Raw genomic sequence first — 27,585 nt, 5'->3', positions numbered from 1 at the left:
TCATTGTAATTTTATAAAAATAAGACATTAGAGATAATGTAAGGCATGTAAGACAAATCACACTAATCAAAATCTAACGCCATTTTGATTCCACTACTGTATTATGGTAATTAACAATTTTGAGATACGATACATAAAGCGTAGGTACTCAAAGCAGTGCAATTGAGTTAGGGAATTATTCTGGTATACAATACACAAATAAAAATGTAACTATACTTTATCTAGTGAGTGCTTGGAAAGTATATACTAATAAAACTATGTGACTACAGCAGACATTCATTGGTCTGCAACAATTCTACTGAGTATAGACCAACCATATTTCTATACTTATTCCCTAGATTTCCTCCAATTGTTAATCTTACTCCATGATCTCTTAGATTCCATTCTAGTTCTACTGATAAAGCAATGTTCAATACATAAATGTATAAATATATGTTATATGAATTGTGTCCAAAGATGTTTACAGTGTGAATTGTCAGTGTGATAGGTGCGATAACAATGCAATTTATAGAACTTTAAAGATTAAACTTATAAACAATATGCGACTCATAATGTATCAATAATAGTATAAATAATAAATAATAATTAAGAATTCTGAAAAGTTAAATTAAAATGAATTTAGTAACTGCTTTAAAATTTTATATTACACGAATGACGGAGGATAGTGGACCTGGCATGAAAGTTCTTTTGATGGACAAACAGACGGTAAATATTTGATAACTTGCATATTCAAATGGAATGAAATTAAAAACGATTATAGAAGTATCATTTTGTATGTATAAACAGTTAAATATATTTCATTGACAATTGAAGAAATTGTAAAAAATAGTATGTCTTTATTTAAGCTCTCTATGTTTATGTATGTAAAAAAAGAAATTCATATATTTTTACCCAAGAGTAGTTTTAAATATATCTGATAAAACATTAGCTTGTATACAGTTTTGGTAATTTTCATTATCAAAGCCGATGTATTATAATGTCACTGTATTCTACCATAGTCTTGGAAATATCTCTTTCAAACTTTAAAAAGTAATTATATGTTTACTTTGGTTGTTACGTTCAGAATATACATTAAAATACATTCTTGCAGGATCTACATAATTTTAATTATTAAATGTATGTATATGGAATGTATCTTTTGAAAGATACCATATAAAAATGGAGTTGGTAACTGAAAGCTTACATTCAGAAAATATATAAAAATATATTTTAATAGATAAAGTTAAATGAAAGAAATAAGATATAATTTGATTTTATTCAAACCTTGCATTTTATTTTTATGCAGTCTATCACATCTATATTCACTTTGTTTTTATTTTGAACTTAATTGTTTCTGCATTTTCAATTAATACTCACACAACTTATAACTTTTCTTTCTAATTTCTTAGAAATCTAACACAATAAGATTCAAAGTAATATTTAGGATACTTGCTTAGAATTTTAAATGCTAATATAAGCTGGAATAAATCTTACAAATGGTAAAAATACCTAATGAATAAAACATATTTAAATTTATATTCAACAATATTATTATTATTACTATTATTATTACTGTTTCTATTTTTATTAATACTATTATTACTATTATTATCATTATTATTATTTTTACTATTATTACTACTACTACTATTGTTACTATTATTCTCATTAATGCATTCTTTTGTATTATTTAAAACCAAACAAATTCAAGGAAAATTATTTTATCGAGCATTTGCGCAAATGTGCTATAAAAAACAGCACTGAACAAGATCTGTGTGTACATAATCTATATGAATAAAATTATAACTTTTTTTGTAATTGTAAAATTCTTAAACCATTTTAACTCAGATGTATAGGGTATCTTGACTGAATCAAGTATTTTAAAAATTTTTTGTTTGTTTATCTGTTTGGCTTAACTCAAAATCTACTGAATCAATTTTGAGTAAACCTTCATTGTACTATTTCATATGTGTGTATTAGAAAATTGGGTAGGCCATTTATCATCGTATCTGTATTCAATAGGGACAAGTACTAAACAATATGTAAATAAAATTCAATTGTGTTTGTTTATTATCACGTTACAAGAAAATTATGTGGAGGTATTGTAACAAAATCTATCTTAAAATATATGCAAATTTCTTTCCAGGAGGGAAGAGGGAAAGATTGTTGCAGGCACTAAAAAAAAATAAAAACAAAACATGCTTTTGTTTAAATGTTGTTACCACTTCATGAGAAACACCTGGAGTCATTGTGAATATACTTGATGCACATCTATAGGGTAGCCTAACTTAAAATATAAACCTCATGACATTGCAAAATTCCTACTGAGAGGGGCATTGTAGGTACTCATGAAAATTACTGAGAACTATACATTGTTTAAAATTGCTTTTATAGTAAACAAGCATATACGTAATTAAAATTGTTTTAAATTAAATGTTGGGACATGTTCTATACATATTTTCTATAAATTTATGATTACTGAGATATCAATATGATTCTTCTTGCTTTTGATATGGTTCTAAAAAAAATTTTAATTTACTATCAAGGTTTAATGATTTATATTACACAATGCATTGTGCCTGTTATTATCAATTTGAACTTAGATAATATACTTAAAATATTACTGTACATCAGAATTTGTAATATAATATTAACATTTGTAAACATTAATTTATATTTTGGACATCAGGTAATTTAGTTAGTCCTGTACGTATAATTACCTTACATTTGCAATAAAATACTTTAATTAACTAAATATAGTTTATGAGAATCATTTTACATTTTTAAAATGTAATATTCCCTTAGAGTCACATAGAGTCCTTCACAAAACAATGTATGTATGTATCTTGAAATAATGTTTTGAATTTTACAGTTCAGGATTTCTGAAACTCCATCATTCTATGAACTTCCAGACTAGTTTGCAAATATATTTTAAAACTATTTTTTTTAAATTGATTTCTAATAAGATTTAAATGGTTTCCTATTTTGCAATTTAAACTTGCTATACATTGTTTATCAAACCAATATACACAAATAAATATAAAACAAAATTAGTGTACTTACTTGGGTATTTTAGGGATTTTGCTGGTACTATTTTGGTGATTTGTAGTGCACTTTTCTTTATACAGTCAATGACTTGGAGCATACACTGCAGGAGGTGTATAAAAAGGCCTGTACAAATCATAATACATTTAACAGTGTATTCTTAAATATATGTATTTTCGAAAAATTAGAAAAAAATTCGATTTTTTGAAGGTGTCACAGAGGAATGACCCTTTAAAGAAATCATTTTGTTTATTATATGTATTATTATACAATTTATTTTTTGAATTTGATATGGTCGGTTCCGCGGGCCGACGTTGCCTAACTGAAAAGTTTAATGTCTTCCAATCAATTTAATATTTTAAAAGTATGGTGCACCCTTCACTGATAAATAACATAGGTGAATTATACGAACAAATAGAAAATGCCTGTCAAGCGATGTGAAAGAAGTCAGTAAATAAAAATTTGACATGAAAATAAAATTTCATGTAAATCCCAGCATGCATGTAATTGTAAATAATTAAACAGTTTAAGATCTTTAATTTAATTCATAATTTATTAAAAAGACGCGATTCTACTACTTGTCTTCTTGTCATTAGCATTGAAATCATCTGTTAAAGAATTCAGTGTGACATTTGTTCAGGTGTGCCTAAGGTTTCTGTGAATATTTAATTTTAACTGGGCCTAGTTGCAAAACATTGCCTACTTTAATTTTTTAATAATACCAATATTGATTTTATTCAGTCTCTTTGTTTACATTTCATACATTATTATTGAGGTATAAATATTTGTGTTACCTGCTTTCTATGACTATATATAAACAAATTTAATTAAACATTTGTGTATTTGCAGACAAGTATAGTGAGTTTATTATATAGCCAATCAGAGATTTTCACAAAGGAAGTTTATCTGTTTGAAAGAATAGATGGAAATATTCGCAATGAAGGTTTAAAGCATTTGAAGTGTATAGTTTTCGTACGACCAACGAAAGAGAATATCGAGTGTCTTTGTGATGAGCTACGATGGCCCAAATATGGCACATATTATATTTGTAAGTAACGATAAATTGTTTTATTCTCTTAGTTGATCATTTTTAATCTTGGAATACAGTTGGTTGTTTTATAGCAAATAAATAAATTAATATAACATATGATCTAAAATGAAAATGTATAGTTAGCATCATAAATTTATCATTTTGCTATTTTTCTGTACATGTACAAAGTGTAAACATACAATTTGAACAATTATATTATTTCCATTAATGATAAACTAATACGTATGTGTGTTGCTTTATTTAATTGAAACCATACTTGTAGTTATTACTGAGTCTACCAGACCAGTTAGAGTGTACTAATTAGAGAAAACATAATCAATAAAATGATAAAACTCAATATTTTGTATTTCCTTGCATTATTTCTAAGATACCTTTGAAAAGATTAGTAGAGAAATATTAGAGATTGTAAAGTGTTAATGATAATATGTTAATAAATCATTTAATTAAATATTATAATATTTTATACAGATTTCAGTAATATTATCGCAAAAGCTGACATTAAACTTTTAGCTGAAAGTGATGAAGAGGAAGTAGTGAAAGAAGTTCATGAATATTATGCAGACTATTTAGTTATTAATCCACATTTATTTTCACTTGGAATCAAAACATGTTCCCAAGGTAATACAATTTTTTTGTTTTATATTTTGTTACTTACATACAGATTGAATTATTATACATAATTTAATCTCTTTTAATATTATCATTGATAATGAACCCATTCAAATTTGATCGTCTTACGCACGACATTTACGAACCCAAAATTTAAAAAAATTTAAAAACTATGGGTTCAAGTAAAGTACTTTATCCATAATACAAACAATTTTTCATTGGTGCCATAACATGATTTCAGGATGTCCTGAAAAAAGTGCCAATTTTTCTTTCTCTTGAAATGTTATATTTCTAAAACAATGTTGAAGTGACAATACTACTCATCTGAAGAGTATATTATTGAAATTGACATATTAACTAAGCTTTAGAAGGTCATTATTTTAAACATCTAATCCTCTTTGTTAAAATGTTATATAGTGTTACATATTTTAATTATTACTTTTATGACCTTCTCTATATATTTGAAAGCAATATTTAATTAATATTAATAACATTCTTTTTTTATGTTCTCCTATTAAGGTTTATCATGGAATCCAGTGCACTTGCATCGAACAGTTCTAGGCATAATTTCTGTTTTATTATCAATTAAGAAATGTCCTTATATACGTTATCAAAGTAGCTCTGAAATGGCAAAAAGATTGGCAGAAAGAATACGTGAAGTATTGAGTAAGGAATCAAATTCATTCAAATTCAGACAGGAGTCAAGCCCAGTTCTACTTATACTTGATAGAAGAGATGATCCTGTCACTCCTTTATTACATCAATGGACATATCAGGCAATGGTTCATGAATTATTAACTATTAACAATAATCGTGTTAACTTATCACATGTAAAAGGTATCTCAAAGGAATTAAAAGAAGTTGTTCTTAGCGCAGTACACGATGAATTTTATGCACACGTGAGTACAATATTAAAAAAATGAATCATTATAATATTTAAAAAATATTTTAACTAAAGACAATCATTTTGAGCAGAATTTATATCTTAATTTCGGTGAAATTGGACAAACAATAAAAGAATTGATGGATGAATTTCAAAAGAAAGCTAAGAGTCATCAGAAGGTAGAAAGTATAACTGATATGAAAAATTTTGTAGAAACTTATCCTCTGTTCAAAAAGCTTTCTGGCACTGTATCAAAACATGTAACAGTAGTTGGAGAGCTTTCGTCATTCGTGGAAAATCATAACTTGTTGCAAGTATCAGAGTTAGAACAAGAGCTTAGTTGTCAAAATGATCATTCTATACAGGTATAGAAACTTAATGTTTTATTATTATATGTTTGCAACAATCTTGTATACTTGTGGTTTTTGTCATAGTTGCAAAAAATAAGAGATTTTATCAATAATCACCAAATTCGAGAAATTGATAGTGTGAAATTAGTAATGCTGTATGCACTTCATTATGAAAAACACGCAAACAATGATATTAGCGGTTTACTGAACTTACTAAAAAGTAAAGGGATTTCAGAAACATATATCAAGGTATATTAAAACCAAAATAACTATAGTTATGATTTTAATACCTTAAGTTTCAACAGAAATAATAAATAATAATATTTTTAGCTTGTGCATAGCATATTACAATATAGTGGCATTAATACAAGACAAAGTAATTTATTTGATCGTGAATCAGTAGCCAAGAAAACTAAAAAGTTATTCAAAGGTTTAAGTGGAATCGATAATATATATACTCAACACACACCTTTATTGAGTGAAACACTTGAAGATTTAATAAAGGGAAAGTTGAGTTCACAAACGTTTCCATATCTTGGAAATACAATCATATCTAAAAGGTAAATAAACATACTATTTCCTATTTTAGGGAATTAGAAACAGATAACATTGTTATATACTCATAAATATACTTTTTTTTTTTTTTTTTTTTTTTTTTTTATTTTTTTTTTTTTTAACGTGGGGGAAATCTTCGAAAGACCCCCCCGCCGCCTGGGGAGGGGCGGGGGGAGTGTGGGATTCCCCGCGCCCGGAAGGAAACCCATCGGGCGCGGGACCTACCCACTAAAACCCACCACGGTGGCCATCCTCGCACTATGCAGGGGGAGCACCTGGGACCGAAGACATCATAACATCAGGTGCTCCCCCGTGCAGGGCTCTCGCGCCCGTGTCCTCCCGTTCCAGGGAAGGGAGGGGGTACTTCACCCTCCCTTCCCTGTTTTCTCCTCGGCGCTCTGGCGCCCGACGTCGGAGCAGGGCCACACTGCTCCGACGTCCCACTCCCGGGGGCCGCCCGAGGGCGGCCGCGAGTCCCACACTCGCGACCGCCCACGGCCCCCATAGCCGCGCCGGGGGCACGGCCCTGGGACCGTGCCGTCGGCGCGGCCGCACCCCGGCTCGTACGCTCCCGAGGGCGGCTCTGGCCTCTCCGCCCTCGAGAGCGTCGCCGTCCCTTACTCTACCCACCCCTTAGACGACAGGCGGTGGCACGAGCCTCAAGGGCTACGCACCCCCGCCCGCCGCTCTCAGGGTGGCCTCCCCGGCCCACTCATAAATATACTTATAAAGTAATTGATTATTAGACATCAATTATCGTTTTAGGCCACAAGATGTGATTGTTTTTATGATTGGAGGAACAACTTATGAAGAAAGTTTGACAATCTATAATTTAAATAAACAAAATCCTGGAGTAAAAATTATTTTAGGAGGTACAACTATCCATAATTCTCAAAGCTTTCTAGATGAAGTTCAGCATGCTACATCGGGTGTTTTATCAAAATATAAAAATAACAATAATTAAAACTATAATGTCAATGTATTTTTAATATATTATATTTTAAGTTCATATTTTTTAATGAAAATATTTATATTTATCATTGTGAATAATTAGCATATTATAAAATACTTTTTCTCAAGAAATAAAATCTTGCTGATAATAATTTTAAAAAGAACTGATAACAATAAATAAAATAAAATGTTATATTAATGTTAAGGTTAAATGTATCATATTACACTTTCTTTCCTAAACTTTTTCCTCAATATGTTTATGTCGAAAATTGTACTGTTGGTTGCATATTATGTTTAATAAGTATAAACGAAAAATTATTTGTAATAATTACATATTATAATTTGGTACGACAAAAAAGCTCGGATATGTATTTACTTGTTTCTACTGTAGAATCACAAAAAAAGTTTGAAAAAAAGTGATGACTCCACAGATGCGGAGACCTCTCCTTGTCAGTTCTTTGTACCTTTTTATCAGAAATTGAAAACAATTATGATGTCGGTTTCGGTTTTTAAGAGTTATAAGAATCGAAATAATTTTGAAATAGTTATGAGTGATATGCCATTTTTTGGCGGTAAACCTGATAAACATTTAGATCATAATAATTCCAAAACCGGATTATGATGGGGTGATTCCTTAATATATTAATGTGATCGAAATTAATGACTGTACTGCTGGTACCTACCGTGACTTAGGAGAAACTACCTGTAGTTTTAATCCTCGAATGATCAAATACTGTCCATGTAGTTTTCTCAAAGAATAGAAATAATTATAAAACTCGAGGAATATTTCTTTTATTAGCATAACTCTAAATTGCAATTGGTTTCTAGATAGTTCTGTACCATTGCGATAAATAACGAAACTGTTCATACCGCATTCGGTAATCTTCCGAATAATTTTAACAAAATGTGATATTTTATTTATTATTGTGTATATATTACACACATACATACTCAAGTGAGTAGTCGAAACAGTTCGTATTACAAAATTACCGAGGTCTATATCCGATACGGACACGGGTGATGTGTAATAACATAAGGTCCGTACACGATACGGAGATCGGGTTACTAAAAATTATAAATAGGATGTTCGTTAATGTACAATGTATAAAAAAAGGTTTTGTCATGACTATCGTAGGCATATCTTACACCTTCGAATCGGTGGAGATTTGTTAAAAAATCTCGAACGAATACATTAACTGGTTTGTTTTACCGATGCAACGTAAAATTGCAGTTTGATTTCAATTTGTTTACGAGAAACTAAATAACAAAACGCATTTAGCATAATTAAATCTTCCTTTTTCCATTTTATGTTAAAATGTATTGAATTCAATCAGCTAAATTTAATACCCTATAAGCGTAAAGGTATTGAACACTTATCCGAGGTAAGAGGGAACAAAGAAGACTTATAACGTTGAATAAATCGTTACAATTTTTTTTTATAGCTTTATGTTATTTTATAAACATTGAAAGAAATATTTAATGTACAAGAAATATTTATTATACATTTGAAAGATACACAAGTAAATTACATAGATCATATTTTAATTTAAATTTGTGGAATAGACGTTTGATACCAGTTGTTCTAATTTCTTAATGATTTACATCCCAATAGTGTTCACCATAGTTACCATATATATTTGCCCACTTAACCTGCATAAATAAATTTTTTGTTATACTATTTGGTTTAGTGAAGGAATTAGCACTAATATCACAATTCTTTACAAAATAATACATTCCGTTGTACAAATAATTAAAATTTTTCCTTATAACATTACCTTTCCTCGATGTCGATTTTTGGAAAAATCCTTCTCTTCAAATCTTTGCTCCCATTGAGTCGGATTTTCACAAACATAGCCGAATTGTAATTTATTACCAAGTTGACGCTCCGAAAAAATATCTCTAAATATTTTAATATATATGTATATATTATATATTAAATTTGTAATTCTTAATTTTTTCAAATAATGTATGACTTAATATTATTTACTAAAAAATATTTAAGTTTGATTCAAATATTACTTTACAATGTACGTACCGAGTGTGCATTATACTTACTGAAAAAGTTGTTTTTGTACAGGAAACCCTTGAGAATTTTCAGAAACAACCATTCCTTGTAATTTTTCAACTACATCTGTAATATTTTCACCACTCTCATACATTAATTTAGAACTCAAAATCCCGATTAAGGATTAATTGCATGAATATATTAATTTTCTTTCAGCACATTTATATTCTCAAATATTAATTTTTGTTTATTTTTTATTTACCATTCTTTAACTACTTTATAAGTATTTGCAAAATTTCTTAATAAATTATAAAATATTAAACATTTATAAAGTAGTATCATATATATTTATTTATATTAAATTAAATTAACAAATTACCTGGAGAAAGTTTAAGTATTCTTTTGCCAGTGCTTATAACAACAAAAAGAATTATAAGAAGTTGTAAAGTAAATAATTTCAACATGTTAAATCGTTAATTTGATGCAATTACTTTAATTATAATACGTCTAAATGACTTTAAAGTAAGAGACTAGAATCCTTGATAAAGTTTCAATCCGAACTGGTAAGTTATCCTGAGAATATTCGTCTGTAGCGCTCTGATTACGCCGACATTTTTTGTCATTATGAAAGTATCTATCACCTGCTAGTCCGAAATAATGAACTTTCACCGATTACGATTTGTTAAGCGTGACTGTCAATTCTGTGATTGAAACTAATATATAAAACAATAATATAAAAGTACATTAATTTGTATGTAGATTAGAAATACACTAATAACGTAAGGATAAGATAAAGTAAAGAACATACAGGATGACTCCAGACCACATCGATCATTTTTTGCACTCGATGTCAAGGATTTTGCTACAATTAAAGTATGATGTTCACTACGTGAATATCAAGGAGTGTCGATATCGCAGTTTAAAATATATATATTATTAATTTTATATTTTGATGTATTATATTGTAGGACGGCAACGAGAGACGTGCGCGCGCGCACGTGTGTGTTTATGTGTGTGTGTGCGCATGAGAGAGAATATGAGCCAGCGAGGATATGAGCGATTTTCTGCGGGAGTCGAATCTGGTCGAGGGTTGTACCGACCTTGAGCTAGCATGGTCAGCCTACGCCTTCGACCACCCCAAGACAGAGGACGCGGGTCGCGAGGCTCTAAACTGAAGAGTATAAGAAAGACCGTTGCCCTGAACGGGGGCGGTTGTTGCAAGAGTGCGTGACTGGTTGAAAAGTAACGAATAAAACTGAAACATATATTTATAAACAATAAATAAACTTCTTGAGTGAAACTCAAAACAACATATATTTGTTAGTAAAGTATCAGTATAAGACTGTTACTTTGTGTTTCAGTATAAGTTATTATTTGAAAGGTACACAAAATCTCATACTTTCCTAGTTGTAAAACAATATTTGTCGACTAGAGTCTGTCGATTGTATCAGACCACACTATGGTTAAGGACAATATTAACAAGAATCATATTTTTTTGTCACATTCTTTTATTCATAGCACAATAATACACACATATTTGTAATAAGATAAATTGTTAATTTCATTTAGTAAATTTATGTGTGCCATAGAGAAAAAGTTTCCTATTAGTTTGAATGTTATTTGTTTTAACTATCAAAAGACATGCTATAACTACTTTTTAAGCATTTTACCATTGATTCAATCAATTTCACAAAGCCGGTGTCCTTTGGTTTTTCTAATCCTCTCAATACTCTATTTTTCATCACAGCAACAAATTCTTTGTTACTTAACTGACCGTCCACTAGAAGTTTACAAAAAGAATATTTAGTAATTGTATTATATTTCCAGAATATACATTATAATATACAGGGTGTACATATAGGATATCCTTTAAATATCTCCATTTCTGAGTAGTTTACAAATCAGCATTAGAGACTGCAAATATTTCTTGTTAGTGTACTTTGCAAGGTATTTTAATAATCTAATAAAATCATAATAACTTTCAAATAAAGATAAACAACTGTTTAATTTATTTGCTTATGCAACTAAATAAAATGATCTCGTTTGGACAAATCTTTGTTAACAAACAAATATAACTTTGATATTGTGCATTATAGAAGGATTATATGATATGTCATTATAATATGAAATTACAATATCATAAAAAGATACTGTTGATTAATTCAATCTGATTTTGAAAAGTTAAAGTAATGTCAAGACACTTACTGTTCTCATCAAAGATTGTGTAAACCACTTGTATAACGTGATCAGTTAAGTCTACATGCGCTACAGTTTTCGCCACATGCTTTAGTGTAGCTGTAAAATCAAAATAAATATAGTTGTATTAATAAACGTTTATGTTAATAATTTCACACTGTTAAGAGTTGAAAATGAAAATTTCAAGTATTACATTATTTCTATTTCGTGATATGCATTCACGTCAACTTTATTACCATGAAGGTAAAACACGATTTGAATTAAGCACCATAACTCGCAATCTAGCATTTCCCTTATATTAGACTTATATTTGATCCTTTATAGTTAGAGAAATGTTTGCTATAAGAAAATTCATTTAGAATGTTTTTAAAAACCTTGGTCAATTGATGCTCCTGCAATGTGATAAAATGTCAATGCTGTATCCACATCATTAATGTTGTTTAGGAAGTGAAAGAATTTCAGATACTCGTCTTTGCTTATTCCTTTTGGACATTCTTTGAAACTAAAAACATAGAATTTCATATTGTATACTCAAATATATATAACAATGTATTATTTAGAAATTGTAATGGATGCTTCAATGATTTATATACAAATACTTACCGTTTCTTTATAGTCTTTAAAATTCTTATCTTTTTCTTGTCAGGATACCCAGCATATGCCAATAATAATTCTGTGAAGTCCACTTCTGTTATTCTACCATTCTCGTCTGGATTTCTTCTTTCAAACTGCGAATATTTTATTAGATTTAATTACATCTTCTGTTGTGTAAAAACTATAGAAATTTCTTTATTGAAACAGTAATTTTTATCGTAGGTGTTCATTATACAACACTGTTTTTGTGTATAAATTCCTGCTTGACAGTTTACAAATAGATAATTAAATTTAATGTGCAGAGGCTTTGTTGTTTCTAGATTCGTGTAATTTTTTAAAATTCTGCCACTGCAAAAGAGTTAAGTGACTTAATTTAGAGTCAGAAGCAAACAATTAGGCAACTTATGAATATCAAAAGTGACTTGTTAACATTACGGATCGATGTTATTCGAACGTTTCAAAAGAAACGAGAACCCCTCGCTCTGAAATCAGATTACAACAAAGAAACTTTTTTGATTTTATATTCTTTTGGAATGTTCTTTTATATATTCTTAAACGTATGAGAAATGTATGTGTACATTTTAATATTAATCGGTTTACAACTCTTCAAAAAAATATTAAAGATATTATTTTTTGGATCTCAAAAGTGAATGGTCCTATAAGTGTAGTCAAATTCAATTTCTCAATCTTCTTAACTATACATACGAATGATACTGATTTAATCTATGAAGTGTAAGTAAAATTCGATAAGAATGTTTGGAATATTACACGCAGCTACACCTAGATTTGCAAAGTAAGGCATACATTCCATTATCGAAATGATTATTATGGTTACTTTGCACCTTCCTCTAAATTTCAGTATTAAATCATCGCGATTAATGCGTGTAAAAAATAATTAATTTTACATAATAGTCTACCATTAGTGATTGTAATGAATAACGAAATATTTGAATAATACTTACCTCCAAACTCAATATTTCTTTCTGCAATTGCTGCTGAAATTCGAGAAACTTCTCAATAGTTAACTTTCCTTTCATGCTTGACCCAAAGAAGTACGTAGTTAGTGCAGAATTAACACCCTGGATATAAAAATTACGATGAATAAAATTATATTTTAAATAATAAAATGAGACATTTTATTTTAAATGAGAAAATTGTATATAAAATTTTTGAATTTTAATGGTGCGAGCTAGTTAATTTGTGCCATTTAGTAAAAATATAAACTTTATTAAAGACAGACCCAATAATAAATCTATTATTCTCTCGTTGTCTTAACATTTAGAACAGTAATAATTTTTGATACCTTGAACAAGTTACCAGTAGTAACATGATCTCGATGTCGATTGCCGATACTAGTTTGCTGTCGAATTAAGGTAGCGACTTTTCCAAATTCTTCGGAGTCCACGTCTCCATCACCATTAAAATCGAACATTCTGAAGGCAATTTCAAAATGTCTTCTAGAAGCTATAAAAACACAAATACACGTTTGAAAATGTAAATGATAATTACTCAAAGTAACAGTAATAATTGCGAAGAATTAAATATTCTTCATTATATCAAATTAAAAAACAATACTATAAATTTAACTTACTAGATAATACGGTCAGCAGAAAAATATAATCAGAGAAAGTGATTAAACCAGCGCTTCCAAGTTTATAAAAAATACTGTCCTCGTCCAGAGCTAATTCCAATTTTGTATGAATGTTCTATATAGAAGATATACATATGCAAATAAATTCATAATTATATTTTACTATTTATATAATATATAGTTATAGAAATATGAATTTATTTGGAGTTATCTAATACTAGTAATTATTAACTAAATAACTAGTAATTATTTCGTAATATCCATGAAAATATTGGGAGTTATAATGATGAGCAAGATATCGCTAAAATTATAAAACAAAACATTGAATCGATTTTAAATTTTTATATAAAGAATGATGAAAATTTTTGTTTCATAGAGACTCCATAGATCAATTAATCCAGATTAATAATCTTCTTGCCCTTTTTGTATCAGTTTTTGATTGATTAAAAACATTAGTAAAACATTGTTTAGGTAATGGAATATTGTATATCACGAAATACTCTAATGCCTCCCTTTTCTACTTCCAATAATAAATGATTTCTTAAAACAATAACTGTCTCACCTTTGGGTCGTAGCGCTTGTATTTATCCAAACCGAGTCCTAAAAATAATTATGTAATTTAAGAACATTGACAATTTTTCTGTGAATAAAATACAAAGCGTAAATAGTCATAGAACCGTCATAAATATATCGTGTAGAACGACATATCTATAGATGCACGAAACGTGTTTGCAAGGAAAGTAATCTTCCCAGATTCGTATGTCCTACATTTCGTACACCTGTAATAGTACAGTCAATTTTTTAAGTCAAGCGTACTCACGTATATGGTGAGATTCTCTGTGCAAACATAAGTTAAAATTGTAGAATAATTCTTTTCTTGTGCAAGATTTTAAAAAGATTTTGAAAATTCGCGGAAATATTAATTATGTTTTCAAATATTTAAATCATATTAAAGAGAATTTTGAAATTCAGGGTAAAAATTTCATGTTTCAAATAAACTTGTTCACGTTACGTACCACTTCATCCAGACCATTATAGACCATGAGTGTTTCAATATTTATAGGTAATCGATTGATAAATCGACAATTGATAGATACTGATACGATCGCTGATATCCCTGAGCCCATCAATTGTAACCGATGGCTAGAGACCAGGACCAAACTCTACAGTGATCTCTATATAAGTAGTGTAATAACAGCAGAAATACTTAAAACCTATCCAATCATGAAAAGAACAATTTGATAGGGAACTCAAGAAAGCTGCAAGAACAAGAGGGGTATGCGTTTAACCTGTGACGACTCCCTACATGAATTCTGAGAAAGCCTTACTGTTAAGGACTATCCAGACTTCAACCAATGTATGTTGACTCCCGATTCGAACTCCGAGAAAACCGTCCCGATAAAACTTGCTCAGAATTCAACCGTGTGAAATTCTTCGGCTTGGACCTTCCAACCGTATGAGAAAGCCCTTTTGCCTGGACTTTCCAAAGCACCTTCAAAACATTCAAATAAGATAGCAGCCTGTAATAAGCTTGTTAAACGATCGAATAAAGCAGTCTGCATTTTGAAGTCAACCTTTCGGCAGGTCGTTACTCTGCCTTTTTTTACGGTCTAAATTCTTTAAATCTTCTATTACATTACGACCTCGAGTATTTTATAAAGCAAGATTCTTAGTTTGGATTGGTGAGAGTCGTGACGATCATCACTACCTTTAACGGCTAACAATTTATTTGATCTATTGGATTAATCGAAGAATTACGAGGGTTCTCATTAAAGAAGAATGGGCAAATTTTTTCCTATCTGCCGAGGATTCGAGCGTGGTTCAAATTTTTCACCAACAAGTGACACAATATGCTGCTACACCGAGTGCATAGGTGGTTGACTTTACGACTTGTCCGCAGATAACTTAAACCATGTCGTACAACGCAGTGATCATTCTCTCGGAACTATCCCTGATAAATTTTCTCACGACCTTGCACACGGTGTACTATAATTGCCGTTGCAAGTACTTTAAGCCTTCAGACTTTAAGCTCGATAGTCAATACTGTTGCAATGGTAACAGTAGTTGGGTCAGTCGTTTGACAGCGGATTGTCGGGGCTACCTGGCCACTTGTTACGGAGTAGTTGAGCAAAATTGATTTTCTCGAAAGTCAATTCTTATGCAAAAAGAAATTTATTCTACAATTTCAACTTACTTTACCACGAAGAATCATCCCGTAAGTATTTCTATCATGCTGCGTTCGGAATAATCTAAAAACCTCGTACAATTTGTTATTGTAAGTATTGTACAAATCAATGAAATCTTATAATACGTGTAACATAGGCGCACATTCAAATTCGTTAGCGAGCACATACGCAAAATATCTCAAAAGGATGGGACAAGTTAATACATGTAAATTTCACATGCCAATAGAAACCGAAGAATTCTTTATTACGTTGTAACCGAGTAATTTCACTTTAGAGGCATAAGAGGTTAAATTTTACTCCTTTACGGTCTCAACTTGGAATATTTTCAGCAGATCTATTTTACCGATGCAATCTCAAGTGGGGATACAGGATAACTTCGTATACAAATACAGACAATATTTCTTTTTTTATCTTAAAATTTCTTCGTAATACGAAATCGCCTTTTTAATGTCATTCTTCATTGATCTTGATCTTTCTTCGTTACAATCGATTTCATCCAAGATATTTAAGCCAGCTTTGATTAAATCAAACGCTTTCTCCAATTTGATAACAGGCATAATTTTCTCTGTAAGTCTTTCATCTACTATTTCCTCTTCAGGTTCCTCGCATGCAGTATCTTCGTATGTAAGCTCTTCATTATTTGTGTTTAATAGATCAGTAATATGAATTCTGTTTCAACTTTTAAGTTAAGTCGCGATGCGAGATTAACAATTTATTTGGTTATTTGATCTATTGGATTAATCGAAGAATCACGAGGGTTCTCATTAAAGAAAAATGGGCAAATTTTTTCCTATCTGCCGATGATTTTTACCGCATATAATATGTTAAAAAATTTAAAAGAAATCTTCTACAGTTAACTCGAAATTTTTCCTCATACATGCGTTTAATTGTTCAAATGTTCAATGCATGTAATAAGATTCAAATGTTTTTATGATTTCTTCATCTATGGATTGAATCAAACCTGTGGTGTTTAGAGGTAGTATCATTATTTTCATTCTTGAATCAATTTAATATATTTTAATAATGATATGGAGTATTGTCTAACAATAATAATATTTTAAATAATACATTTTGAGATCCCCAATATTGTTTAACTTCAGAAATTAAATTATTGCATATGCAATTGTTGAAAATAACAGTAGTTATCCGATCTTTAAAACTTGACTTCCACCTTACAGGAAGATTAGCTTTAGATTTAATATTTTTAAACGTTCTGTGATTTTCCGATCAATGAATTACAAGGAATTTCAATTTACAATCATCCCCTGCCCAGTATTATGGTAATTCTATCTTTGAATAATTTAAATTCTGGAAAACTCTTTTTCTTTCGATCAATAAAAATCCACCGAGGTATATTTTTTTAAAATAGTCCGCTTCCATCAATATTTAAAATTGTTCTTTTTTTCACAATACTCATCTTTATCAATTAGTTCCTTCAATTTTTCCGAGAATATGTCGCCTCATAGTTTGTACTTGCAGTTTCTTCCATAGTTGCAATACAATACAATTCCATAGACAATATTATAATTACTTGCTTAATAAACCGTGTAATTATATACAATAAAACTACGATTCAGATTAATATACGTACGTATATTAATGTACGTATAAATCGTGATACACAAGATTGTTCGCATACTCCAAAAGAACTGAACTCGTGAACACAAATACAAAATATAATACCGATCAAACAAATACCGGTCTCGTTGCTATTAAAGATGACTTAAATGAAAGACAACCCAAGTAGGGAAAACGTAAGTTAAGGTACGACTGTAACTCCATGATCGTATTATCAACAGATTTTTGGTAGAAAATTATCTCAAATATGACCACATTCGAATTAGTTTTCATTATTTCAATGGAACGAATACTATTGTTGCTTCAAGCATGCAAATTAGGTCATATTTGGACACATTTCTACCAGGAAAACCTCACCAACCTAGTAATAAAACTTTCGTGAAGATATAAGACCACTAAAAATTGTTATTTTATTAACGAGTGACTCATCCCGCGCGCAAAATTATTCCTTTTGGTTTTCGATCCAGATCAGGCCGAGGGTTATTTGTTGTAGCCCTATTTTACATTCACTTCGTCTTATTATATTCATTTATGATGCATTAAAGATCGAGCTTAAGCCTAAAATAAAAAATGTCTATTCCAGAAATAAAAACTCCACCAATCTCTAGCCAAATGAAGTTTAGTGGACTCGACTTGGTATTTAAATAATCGGGACTGTTTGTACTTAAATAATGCAACATAACTATCGTAAAAAAGGCAAAAAAATCAATGGAAATTTGAATAATTGCGATTACATTAAACCTATGTAAATTACATTTTTATAAAAGTTACCATCTGGCTGTTTAACACCAGGCGTAATGGATCGCAGGAAGTCATCAGGTGTCATGAAGATTTCGTGGATGTCGTTGTTGATCACTTGTAGAGTAGCAAAATATCGAAATACTTTGTCGGGTGTGGAATAATGCCTCACACGATTTTCATATTCTATTATCTGCATTACAAACATTTTTTATGTGTTTAATTGAAGATAATAATGCTGCATCTTACAATGGGGACATAAAATTATTAAATTCAATTAGATACGTTTATGATTCAAATAGTAAATATATAAACGATACATTGAAAGAATTCATTTAAAAATTATGAACTGTGGGACGAGAGTCGTTCCCACCAAAGGAAACAAACACAATCTCAGTTGAAAAAAAAAATGAATCTTAAAGTGGTTTCAAGACATGACGTTTTAGTAATCTTTAATTGAGCACAAACACAATGTGTATGTACGTTGAAACTAAGAAATATTGTGGAGTTTATGTAAGACGAGTTGAGTGAGAAGTGTTGCAAAAGGAATCGTCAATTTCACTCGCATTAGATGTTTTTTTGAAAGAATTCATTCCAGAGATTTGCCTAATTTAGGACCCACCACTGAGGAATATAAGCTTACAGGGGACATCACTTAAGTGTAAATCGTCGATTCTAACGAAACTTACATACGATATAGTTCTTTGAAAAATATTTTCTAGGTCTCATCATTCTCGAAATACAGAGTGAACCGCGAAACGTGATCAAGTTACATTATTTTGCTATTAGTGGGTGGACTAAAAGTTCGTTTATCTAATATAATATACTTTAAGATAATTATAGCAAATTTTTTATCGACGCCTTTAAAGTCATCTCTCAGCTATCATTTTTTTTTTTACCCGTATCTTTTAGCAGATACTGAGATAAATTTGGTAAACGACGTAACAAATATTTTTTTCCTATCTGAACTGAAGAAACATATAAAAGATACTTTAATTTAAAATGACTACTTGGCTCTTTTTACAATATCCGCATTGAGAAATATTGATTAAGCATTAGGTTGTGCGTGAGTATCCTAAATTTTGAATTCGGTTCGAATTAGGACGTTTTATCGGGATCGACTTGAGATTCAAAAAGATTGTAATATTCGAAGAATATTCTCGCATCCTTTTTGGAATTACGGGGAGGGGCCTGAAATACTCAGGCCCTGGAATTCGGAAGGGAAGGTTGGTCTCTGTCAATACGAGGTGTGTGTGGCCCTACCGCCGGCAGAAGAGAGGAAGAGACCCTTACTCTTCCGTCCTTTTCTCGTCGATGTGTAGTCAAGTACCTAGATCGCGGTTGGTCGTGAGTTTGAGGCTCAAATTTTGAGCTTACGCTTTCGTAAATTACGGGTTTCGGGAATTTTCGAAATCCTGTACACCTCTAATTAAAATATAAGTTTGTTGAACCGACGAACCATTCCCCAAATCACTTACACGTCCAACATCTTAATTGAAACAATAATCTTTGTAATAGCACATAACAGTAGATAAATTACCGCTAAGGCCCCCAAAGTCCATCTCATATTTAGATACAATTTAATATTAATTACTCACTTTAATAATCGGGTACTATACTATCTCTATATTTGGTGCTATGTACAAGCGGAGATGATTTAAATATTATTTTGCTTATTTTATAAAAACATGAAACATTTATTACAGATTGAAAGTACATAAACAATTACATCTACGTTGTACAACACATTTTAAATAAAAATTGTCACATTTTCACGTCACGTTAATACTTAGACACTGTAAAAAACAAATATTTTATATATAAAATTAACGAAAAGTTAATTTCGAATATTTTGGGAAAATAGAATTCCATTCTTCTTCTAATTTTGTTCGTAATTTAATTTTTGAATTTATTGGTGTTTTTTTGATTCAATGGTCTAATCCATCCCACAGATTCTCTATTGGATTTAAATCCAACAATTGTGGAGATAGGTATAAAACTTTAGAGAAGCTATATAATAAATATTCCTGCACTCTCCGAGCTTTGTGCTTCGAGCTGTTATCTTGTAAAAATTTGAAAATATTTTGTATTCCTATATTATTTGCACTCTTTAATATTTTTTTCTTTAAAATAAAATATCTATCCTTATCTAAAATATTATCGATGAACACCAGTTCACTAACTCCTCTTCCGTGTTTAAAAGTTGGTTCATAATTTTTTAGTTTTAAAGTTTCATTCACATTTCGCTACACTATACTTTTCCTGTTGAAACAAAAAATTCAATTGTACGTATTTTGCGTTCGTTTAATTATTTTTAAGGGAAGCAGAATGTTAACGTATAATGGACACGAAGTTGGACGACCGAAGTCCACGTGTGCTTTAGACCCAATAACAGCGTCTAATTTATTGAAATAATGAAGAGTCGTCCTGGAATCACAGATCAGTAAAAAAAGGAAAGTTAGCACTTTCCTTTTCTAAGAACTTTATCAAACACACGACACATCCCTAACGAAAAATTAAACCCAATCATTGACGACCGTTTCCTACCATAGCACAACACCAAACGTTGAAATTTACGTAGATTACATTTAGACATCAAGAACAACACATCAGATCACATGTAGATATCACGAACCACACATTAAATTTCAATTTCATTTTAGAAAAAATAAATTAGAACTCACATCGTAACATAGTTATTTTAGCGGTAGGCAATGGTATAATTGTATTATTAAATGTAATAAGTAAAATACCAACCAGTTTAATAAATCAACAACGTACAACCTTACATAATCACAATAATAAAAGTGACTAGGTAAAGGTATTAAACGATTCATCTATTGTTTCCACAATGAACATTTTGATTTTTAGAATCAAATACAATAATATAATCCTTCGAACTGGATTCAACATTTTGATAATTTGACTGGTCACATCTTTATACTCAACACCTCAAAAGCACCATATTATTACTCACCCTTTCGAGGTAAACCATCCATTACTCTCCGATTATCACTCTAGATTGATATTGAATATTCGTAAAAAAATATCAGCGGTAATATTAATAAAGTTTTCGCAAAAAAAAAAAAAAAAAAACGCGAATAGTCAACAACATTATGATTTAAAATAATGCTAAGTATATAGATCAAAAGTGTTTGGATTAATACAAAGAAATTCTTATTGTGTGAAACATTGCTGTTTCATAATATGCAAACTCGCAATATGGAACAATTACATGCTGTAAATAATTTTTTTCATACATGTAATTTGTATTTTTGTCAAATTCCATAATTGTTCAAATCCTCTTAAACAATATTGTACTTTCGACAAACAAATAAATGTTAAAACAAACAGTCAAACTTACATATTTCAATATTAAATAGAATACAAAATATAAATCTATGTTAGAATTAAAGTTTAATTAAAACGGAAAAAATAATGTTAATTAGATAGTAGTAATGGTACAAAATAAATGTAATATAAAAATGAATGGAATTATACCATCTGGTTGTTTCATTCCGGGAGTAATTGCTCGGAGAAAGTCATCAGGAGTCATGTAAATTTCAGTACCTTCTAAGCTCGATAGTTTTACAGTTGCAAAATAACGAAAAATTTTGTCAGGAGTTGAATATGCTCTCAAACGATTTTCATATTCTGTAATCTGCAACCATTTATCACTAATACATCATACAATCACAAGTAACAAAAATAAATAAATACTTGCTTGCCTTAGATACAAATTACATTCTAAGAAATTTCTTATTTTCTATAAACATATAATACTAATAGTATATTATAAAGAAGTAAAATGTTATAACTACCTAATAAGTTATTATAAAAATACAAAGAAAAAACAGAGTTATAAAGAAAAACAGGGTTTTTTTCGTGTTTAAGTTTAAACATAAAAAATGTATGTACTCGTTGTAATTGCAACGATAAGAATAACCACATTATTTGACAGAGTTCACGAAGTAAGAAGCAGGATAGTCGAGTCGATTTTGGATCAAATGAGCAAAGTACTTCTCACTCCGATTTCTGCAATCGTCTTTGGTCCAAAATCAGTTCAGTGTATACTTTGTAACAAGTTTATGAGAAGAATAAATTTTTGTACAAAGATTGGCTATTATATTTTGACATAATAATTAAATTTTAAGAAGAATGCAGTTTTTTATGTTTGTCACGTGCGTAAGTATAAGCGCCCGCGTTATGGTACAAGATAACAAGATTGCACGTATTTTCTGAGATATTGAACAGTGCAGGTTTTTTACTCTCAACTTTCTAGAATGGTAAACGTTGTTTGCATTTGTTTAAAATGAAAAATTATCGGTAAAACAAACCGCGTCTAATATTAATGTAAGAATTACTTCCTGCAAAAAAGTACCTTACTAAAACATGATAATAACTCCCCCCCCCCCCCCCCCATTGATACCAATTTTGCATACTTATAGACCTATATAATCATCATTAATCCCGGTTATAAATTTTCCCTTAAGTTTATATCCTCTAAATTTCACCGTTTCTTGCCTACTGCTTACAGACTTACACTTTGGAATGTTGTCCTATAAGTAGATAAAAATCTACTGTTTTTTAGTTGTAAATTTAAAAATGTCTTAATTACATTATGTATTTAAAAAATGTCTGTGCAACACCTTCTGAGATGATAAAATACAGAGTACAACAGAGAAATGGACGATTGCTTGGAATCGGTGTTCTTAGGTATAGCTTAGTGCTGATGTTTTTTGGCTACCCGATCTGCTATCAGTACAATGATCTTTACATATTCTGGATCAGTGAATATGAAGGATTGGGTTGTTGCACAAACAACTGCGTGTTCTGTATAGTTTGTCGATCACGATAACTTTATTGATCGCGGCTGAACTATTCGCGATCGGTGGCGTACAGCTAGCCGCTACAAATATATGCACGACATACTTTTATGAATAAAAAAGAGAAAACAGTTTGAAAAAACTTGGGCAACATTTAAGTTAAAAAAACATTCAGGTGAAAGTCCCTAGAGGCTATTACTGCAGTAAAGACAGTTACAACCAGGAGTCCGATTTGTTGATCTCAGTTCCAGCATGTTACAACGAGTTAGACATTTTTAACTGACAAAATGACACAGTTTCCAGACGTTGTTTGGTGTGGACAATAGTATAAAAGTATTATAGTAAACCTAATAAATATTGTAATAATAGTTAGAGGTAATAATAGTTTTACATACAACAAGCCTCAAAGTTTTGTAAAAATATAAGTGGTCAAGTAAAGTAAGAAAATAAAACATAGTGAAAGGACTTGATCAAATAGGAAAATATCACGTTCATTCGGTTTTATATAATCAAGTTAAGTAACTTTACAAATCGGACTGTTTTTAGCGGCTCATACTAAAAGTGACAACATATGGGCATGAAATAAGTCATTCATTAATCAAAATAAAAATTTGAATATTTTTTGCATATCTTTTTGGGACTATTACGACTATATCAATGAGGTTTTTTTAATGAAAATGAATTGAAATATTATCCCATTCGAACTCTTCTTAGTTATGTTATTTGAATAATTTCTGAAAGATTTTCAAATAAGCATAATTAAATATAATTTGAAGAAGGTCATATTTAAACTTTTGACAAATTTACAAACTTTCATTTTCATTGATGAATGAAATTCGGTCCCAATTACCTACCATGTTTTATCACTCTCATTTAAAACTTGTTAGTCTCTAATCAACAAATCGTTTACACTGAAAAAACATAAATAGTGGTGACAATGATTCCATTTCATTCAGTTTAGAAAATTATTTCATAAAATTGGAAACTACTATTTAAAGAGCAAAACACATTTTTAGCAATATTTATCACTAACCAGTATTGTTAATATGAAAGTATATTCGTGAGTTTTGTTTATTACTATGAGCACACGTTTATTGGAAAATTGTTTATTAAAAAGTGGATTTTTTGGTCAAATTCCGAGAAGAAATTTAACTCCAGAAAAGTGCATTCTTTTGTTTAATTACAGTTTACACATTATTAATTTTTAAATAAAATGTTTTGGTTTGTATTGCATTAATAATTCCGTTTTAGACTTAAAAACAAAATATCTAATGGTTAAGTAACAAATAAATTAAATGTAAACATGTATTACAATGACATAAACAATATTTGAATATTGACCTTTCGATCTCGAAAGCCTATTTTCTCCTTTGCTTTCTTTTTACTCCGACTTTCCTGCCCTTGATCCAATTTATTGTTTTGCTCTTCATCATTTTGTTCTTCTTCGACAATCATCCTTGCTGCATTCACAATGGGAAACCATCCTTTTCTTGTACTAAAACAAAATTTTTCCAAAAATGTAGTAAATGTGACCAAAAGAAGGTTAAACAAATAGTACATATTCTTTTGATTTAGAAGCTACACACAAGAGAAGGTATTATTTATTGAGGAGAATTAGAGGTGAAAATGAGGTAAGTGAAGGAATAGAATTGTATACAATGATACCAGAGAATAAAAAGAAAAAGGAGAAGAAAAGGAAAATTTAGAACATAGCAGGTTTTAAAGATTAGAAAAGATAATAGTTTGTTCAGGTAAATTAAGGAGGAGGTAGACATTTGACGAAATTTGAAAAAGTTTATTTGTTCAAAGAAAATAGTCGAATAAAGTAGAAGTATGTGTTGGTTTCTATCTATCGTTCAATTGATACATTAAATAAGTGTCAATGAATTGTCAGTCTCCAAGAAGTTGGAACATCATTTGTTTCTAAAAGTAAAGAGGTGGTGGAGTGGAATTCATTAGACACCAACAGAGTGATTTTTTCTTATCAAGGTAGATAAAAATGTTGCATTTTTTATATTAGTATGACTACAGAAGAAAGATACACAGTTTATTTATTGATTTGATGATAAACCATTCTTCAAAAACTTATGCCCAAACCCTTTAACAACTAATGCCAACTTAAATGTTAACATAAGGGGATAATTATTAAATGGTAATAGTGCTAGATTATTATCAAAGACATGTAAAGCAGTGCTGGTCAATATAAAACATCCATTGAATTGTCTCTGTTATTCTAATTCAGGAATATTAATGTCACATTATGTGTGCTCCCAATAAAAATATAAATAACATGTAGAGAGATAATCTCATACTCAACATTCTATCTATAATCAGTACTGATATAAGATATAAAAACAATAAAAAATACTCTGGATTATCAAAAAGGTATATTTTAAAAATTCAATAATACATGGTAACATAAAATCATTAATTGCAATATTATTAATAAGCTAAATATATATGAAAACTATTTAGGGAAAGACAAGGAATATCGACGTATACATATTTTCGATAAAATGAGCACTGAAGTTTGAAAGTTTAACGAATTTAATACTTAAAGATATTCATTATTGGAATCTATATTTTAAAACAAACAAATGATATACTTTTACTTCAAAAATTAAAAATTTAAATATATTTAAATTTATCACATAAATTATCGTTGATATGTTCTAGCTTATTGAAATGAAAAATAAAATATATATTACAATAAATAAAACTTACCTTCTCCAATCAATGAAGCTCATAACGACACAAAATGGGACCAATAATGACAAAAATAAATAATTCTTCTTATGTTTTCCTCTTTCATAAGAAAAATTTGTGAAGTTCCTTGAAATAGAATACTGATATTTATTAGTATTATGAATTACTAAAACTGACTTTGCCGTTTTGATACTATTTCGCGAAATGTTTAGTCTTAAAACGCACATAACCTTACTAATAAACATATTGAATATATATTAAATTAAGTCAAAAAGGTATGTTTATAGATCTATAAAATTATTTAAATGAATTATTTATTTAAAATATAAATTTTTATTGTTTGTTACAAATTATATCTTCAATTTACACTTATTTTTCAATAGCTCTTGTTTGCACATTTATTTTACTTTTTCCTTTAATTTTAACTGTACTTTTTAGTCTTTCTTGCTACAAAAATGTTTTTACAAAATAAGTCACTGAAATAAAGAAGTTCCCGATATATACTAAATTAAAGAACTTCCTATAACTCAAATCATAGGAGTGCGAGCTTTTTACTACATGCACACTTTTGTCCTTATAAATATGGCCACCATCAATGTTGCTCTCTGTTAGTGGTAAAAAGAAGTTGCGTTTCATCCTCAGGTTGCTAGATGGCACCAAATTAACGTAGTGTGGGGAAGTCCTACTACCATCTCTTTCACTCTGTATGTAGTGACCATTTTGAATCGCATCGGTGGGACTTCCTCTTGCTCGCCACAATTGTATTTAAATTATAGACGTATTTAGAGATTAGGTAAATTATACAGGTATCTGTTTTCTGTTTGGAGATTGCAGTTCAAATTGTGATTCATTACTCCAAATGATTGATTTTCAAAATGACTTGGATTTATTATGTTTCTAGCAAATTTCAATCACTTTTGAGTTTTTACTTTTAAAGTGTATGGTTTCTTAAGGGATATGTATCCATAAAAATGACTTGTATTTATTCACGATTTTTTAACTAATTTTATAATTTTACGGTCTTAATGAAGAGTTATTTTTCTCTTTTTACTCATTCTTATTGCATGTTCTGCAAGTTGCACGCGAATCCGCAAGCAGATCCATTGGAAAAGTCCCGATAGGAAGGCAGTAGTGTCTCAAATCAACATTTCAATATCAATGGCCTTCTCTTGTGTTTGTATTAGTGATTGAGGGTTACTTGGTATCACTAGCTGTCCAATCTACTTTTTTAAATCGATGATATGTATGGGAATGGTCTCCTCATCCTCTTCTTGAAGGATTATTTTTCGTAGGGTAGGCATATGTTGTTTCGCAAGTATTGCGTAGTGTAGTTCGCTCAAAGGCATCATTTCTGGTTTAGACAGTCTGTGATCTGCCTTATAATTTTCTAAGTTTTTCTCATTGACACCATTTAAATACTTCAATGTTTGACACGTATCCATCTTCTTGTGATTTCTCTTCAATGGATCATTCTTTCTCTGTAGAGTTTTCTTCAGAATCAGACAATATCACAGCTGATATTGAAGCGGTTTGATTTTCTTCTTCGGTTGTCATTTACGGTTTTTTTCCTAACACAATGGTCCCTGTATTCAGAAATCATTGTAGACTGTGTATCTTGCTTGCTCGTGCAATATGAGTGCAGAGACTCGTAAAAAAGGGCGGGAAAAAAAAAATTTGAACAGCACCTACTGATTTGTCTTTCACTATGGAACTTGTTTTCTTCTATTATCCAGAATTTTATT

General features: G+C 29.9%; 3 protein-coding genes across 5 annotated transcripts; 1 reads left to right on the top strand and 2 right to left on the bottom strand.

Annotated features, from left to right (window-relative positions):
• The first annotated feature begins 457 nt into the window (after positions 1-457).
• On the top strand, positions 458-7,593 carry Vps45 (vacuolar protein sorting 45). The gene is made up of 8 exons (XM_076327926.1): positions 458-705; positions 3,874-4,072; positions 4,544-4,693; positions 5,204-5,583; positions 5,660-5,932; positions 6,002-6,166; positions 6,248-6,477; positions 7,238-7,593. The coding sequence occupies exons 1-8, from the start codon at positions 613-615 to the stop codon at positions 7,434-7,436; spliced, it is 1,689 nt and encodes a 562-aa protein (XP_076184041.1). The 5' UTR covers positions 458-612; the 3' UTR covers positions 7,437-7,593.
• Positions 7,594-8,938: 1,345 nt separating this feature from the next.
• On the bottom strand, positions 8,939-9,582 carry LOC143154815 (uncharacterized). Its single transcript, XM_076326805.1, has 3 exons — positions 9,479-9,582; positions 9,199-9,322; positions 8,939-9,073 (listed from the first exon to the last, which is right to left on the bottom strand). The coding sequence occupies exons 1-3, from the start codon at positions 9,580-9,582 to the stop codon at positions 9,014-9,016; spliced, it is 288 nt and encodes a 95-aa protein (XP_076182920.1). The 3' UTR covers positions 8,939-9,013.
• Positions 9,583-10,924: 1,342 nt separating this feature from the next.
• On the bottom strand, positions 10,925-26,410 carry Micu1 (Mitochondrial calcium uptake 1). 3 transcript variants are annotated; one of them, XM_076304385.1, is made up of 11 exons: positions 25,862-26,410; positions 24,479-24,632; positions 18,345-18,504; positions 14,372-14,409; positions 13,810-13,924; positions 13,522-13,682; positions 13,181-13,297; positions 12,228-12,352; positions 11,999-12,126; positions 11,634-11,723; positions 10,925-11,208 (listed from the first exon to the last, which is right to left on the bottom strand). In XM_076304385.1, the coding sequence occupies exons 1-11, from the start codon at positions 26,086-26,088 to the stop codon at positions 11,054-11,056; spliced, it is 1,470 nt and encodes a 489-aa protein (XP_076160500.1). In that variant the 5' UTR covers positions 26,089-26,410; the 3' UTR covers positions 10,925-11,053. The 3 variants fall into 3 exon arrangements, with proteins under 3 accessions (XP_076160500.1, XP_076160501.1, XP_076160502.1); XM_076304386.1 differs by lacking the exon at positions 18,345-18,504 and adding an exon at positions 21,813-21,972 and having other exon boundaries at positions 25,862-26,077; XM_076304387.1 differs by lacking the exons at positions 24,479-24,632; positions 25,862-26,410 and adding an exon at positions 21,813-21,945.
• Positions 26,411-27,585: the final 1,175 nt, after the last annotated feature.

Source organism: Ptiloglossa arizonensis, chromosome 2 (assembly GCF_051014685.1).
Source record: "Ptiloglossa arizonensis isolate GNS036 chromosome 2, iyPtiAriz1_principal, whole genome shotgun sequence".
NCBI lineage: Eukaryota > Metazoa > Arthropoda > Insecta > Hymenoptera > Colletidae > Ptiloglossa > Ptiloglossa arizonensis.
The sequence above is the reverse complement of the archived record's forward strand: the minus strand, read 5'-3'. Positions and strand labels throughout refer to the sequence as shown.

Coding starts and splice junctions, on each gene's coding strand:
- Vps45 (XM_076327926.1), top strand. CDS start 613: ATGAATTTAGTAACTGCTTTAAAATTTTATATTACACGAATGACGGAG. Junction 706..3,873: donor TTTTGATGGACAAACAGACG/GTAAATATTTGA, acceptor GTGTATTTGCAG/ACAAGTATAGTGAGTTTATT. Junction 4,694..5,203: donor AATCAAAACATGTTCCCAAG/GTAATACAATTT, acceptor TCTCCTATTAAG/GTTTATCATGGAATCCAGTG.
- LOC143154815 (XM_076326805.1), bottom strand. CDS start 9,582: ATGTATGAGAGTGGTGAAAATATTACAGATGTAGTTGAAAAATTACAA. Junction 9,323..9,478: donor GTACAAAAACAACTTTTTCA/GTAAGTATAATG, acceptor TAAAATATTTAG/AGATATTTTTTCGGAGCGTC. Junction 9,074..9,198: donor AAAATCGACATCGAGGAAAG/GTAATGTTATAA, acceptor TTATTTATGCAG/GTTAAGTGGGCAAATATATA.
- Micu1 (XM_076304385.1), bottom strand. CDS start 26,088: ATGTTTATTAGTAAGGTTATGTGCGTTTTAAGACTAAACATTTCGCGA. Junction 18,505..24,478: donor TAGGCTTTCGAGATCGAAAG/GTCAATATTCAA, acceptor TTTGTAATGCAG/ATAATAGAATATGAAAATCG. Junction 13,298..13,521: donor CTACTGGTAACTTGTTCAAG/GTATCAAAAATT, acceptor TTTTATATCCAG/GGTGTTAATTCTGCACTAAC.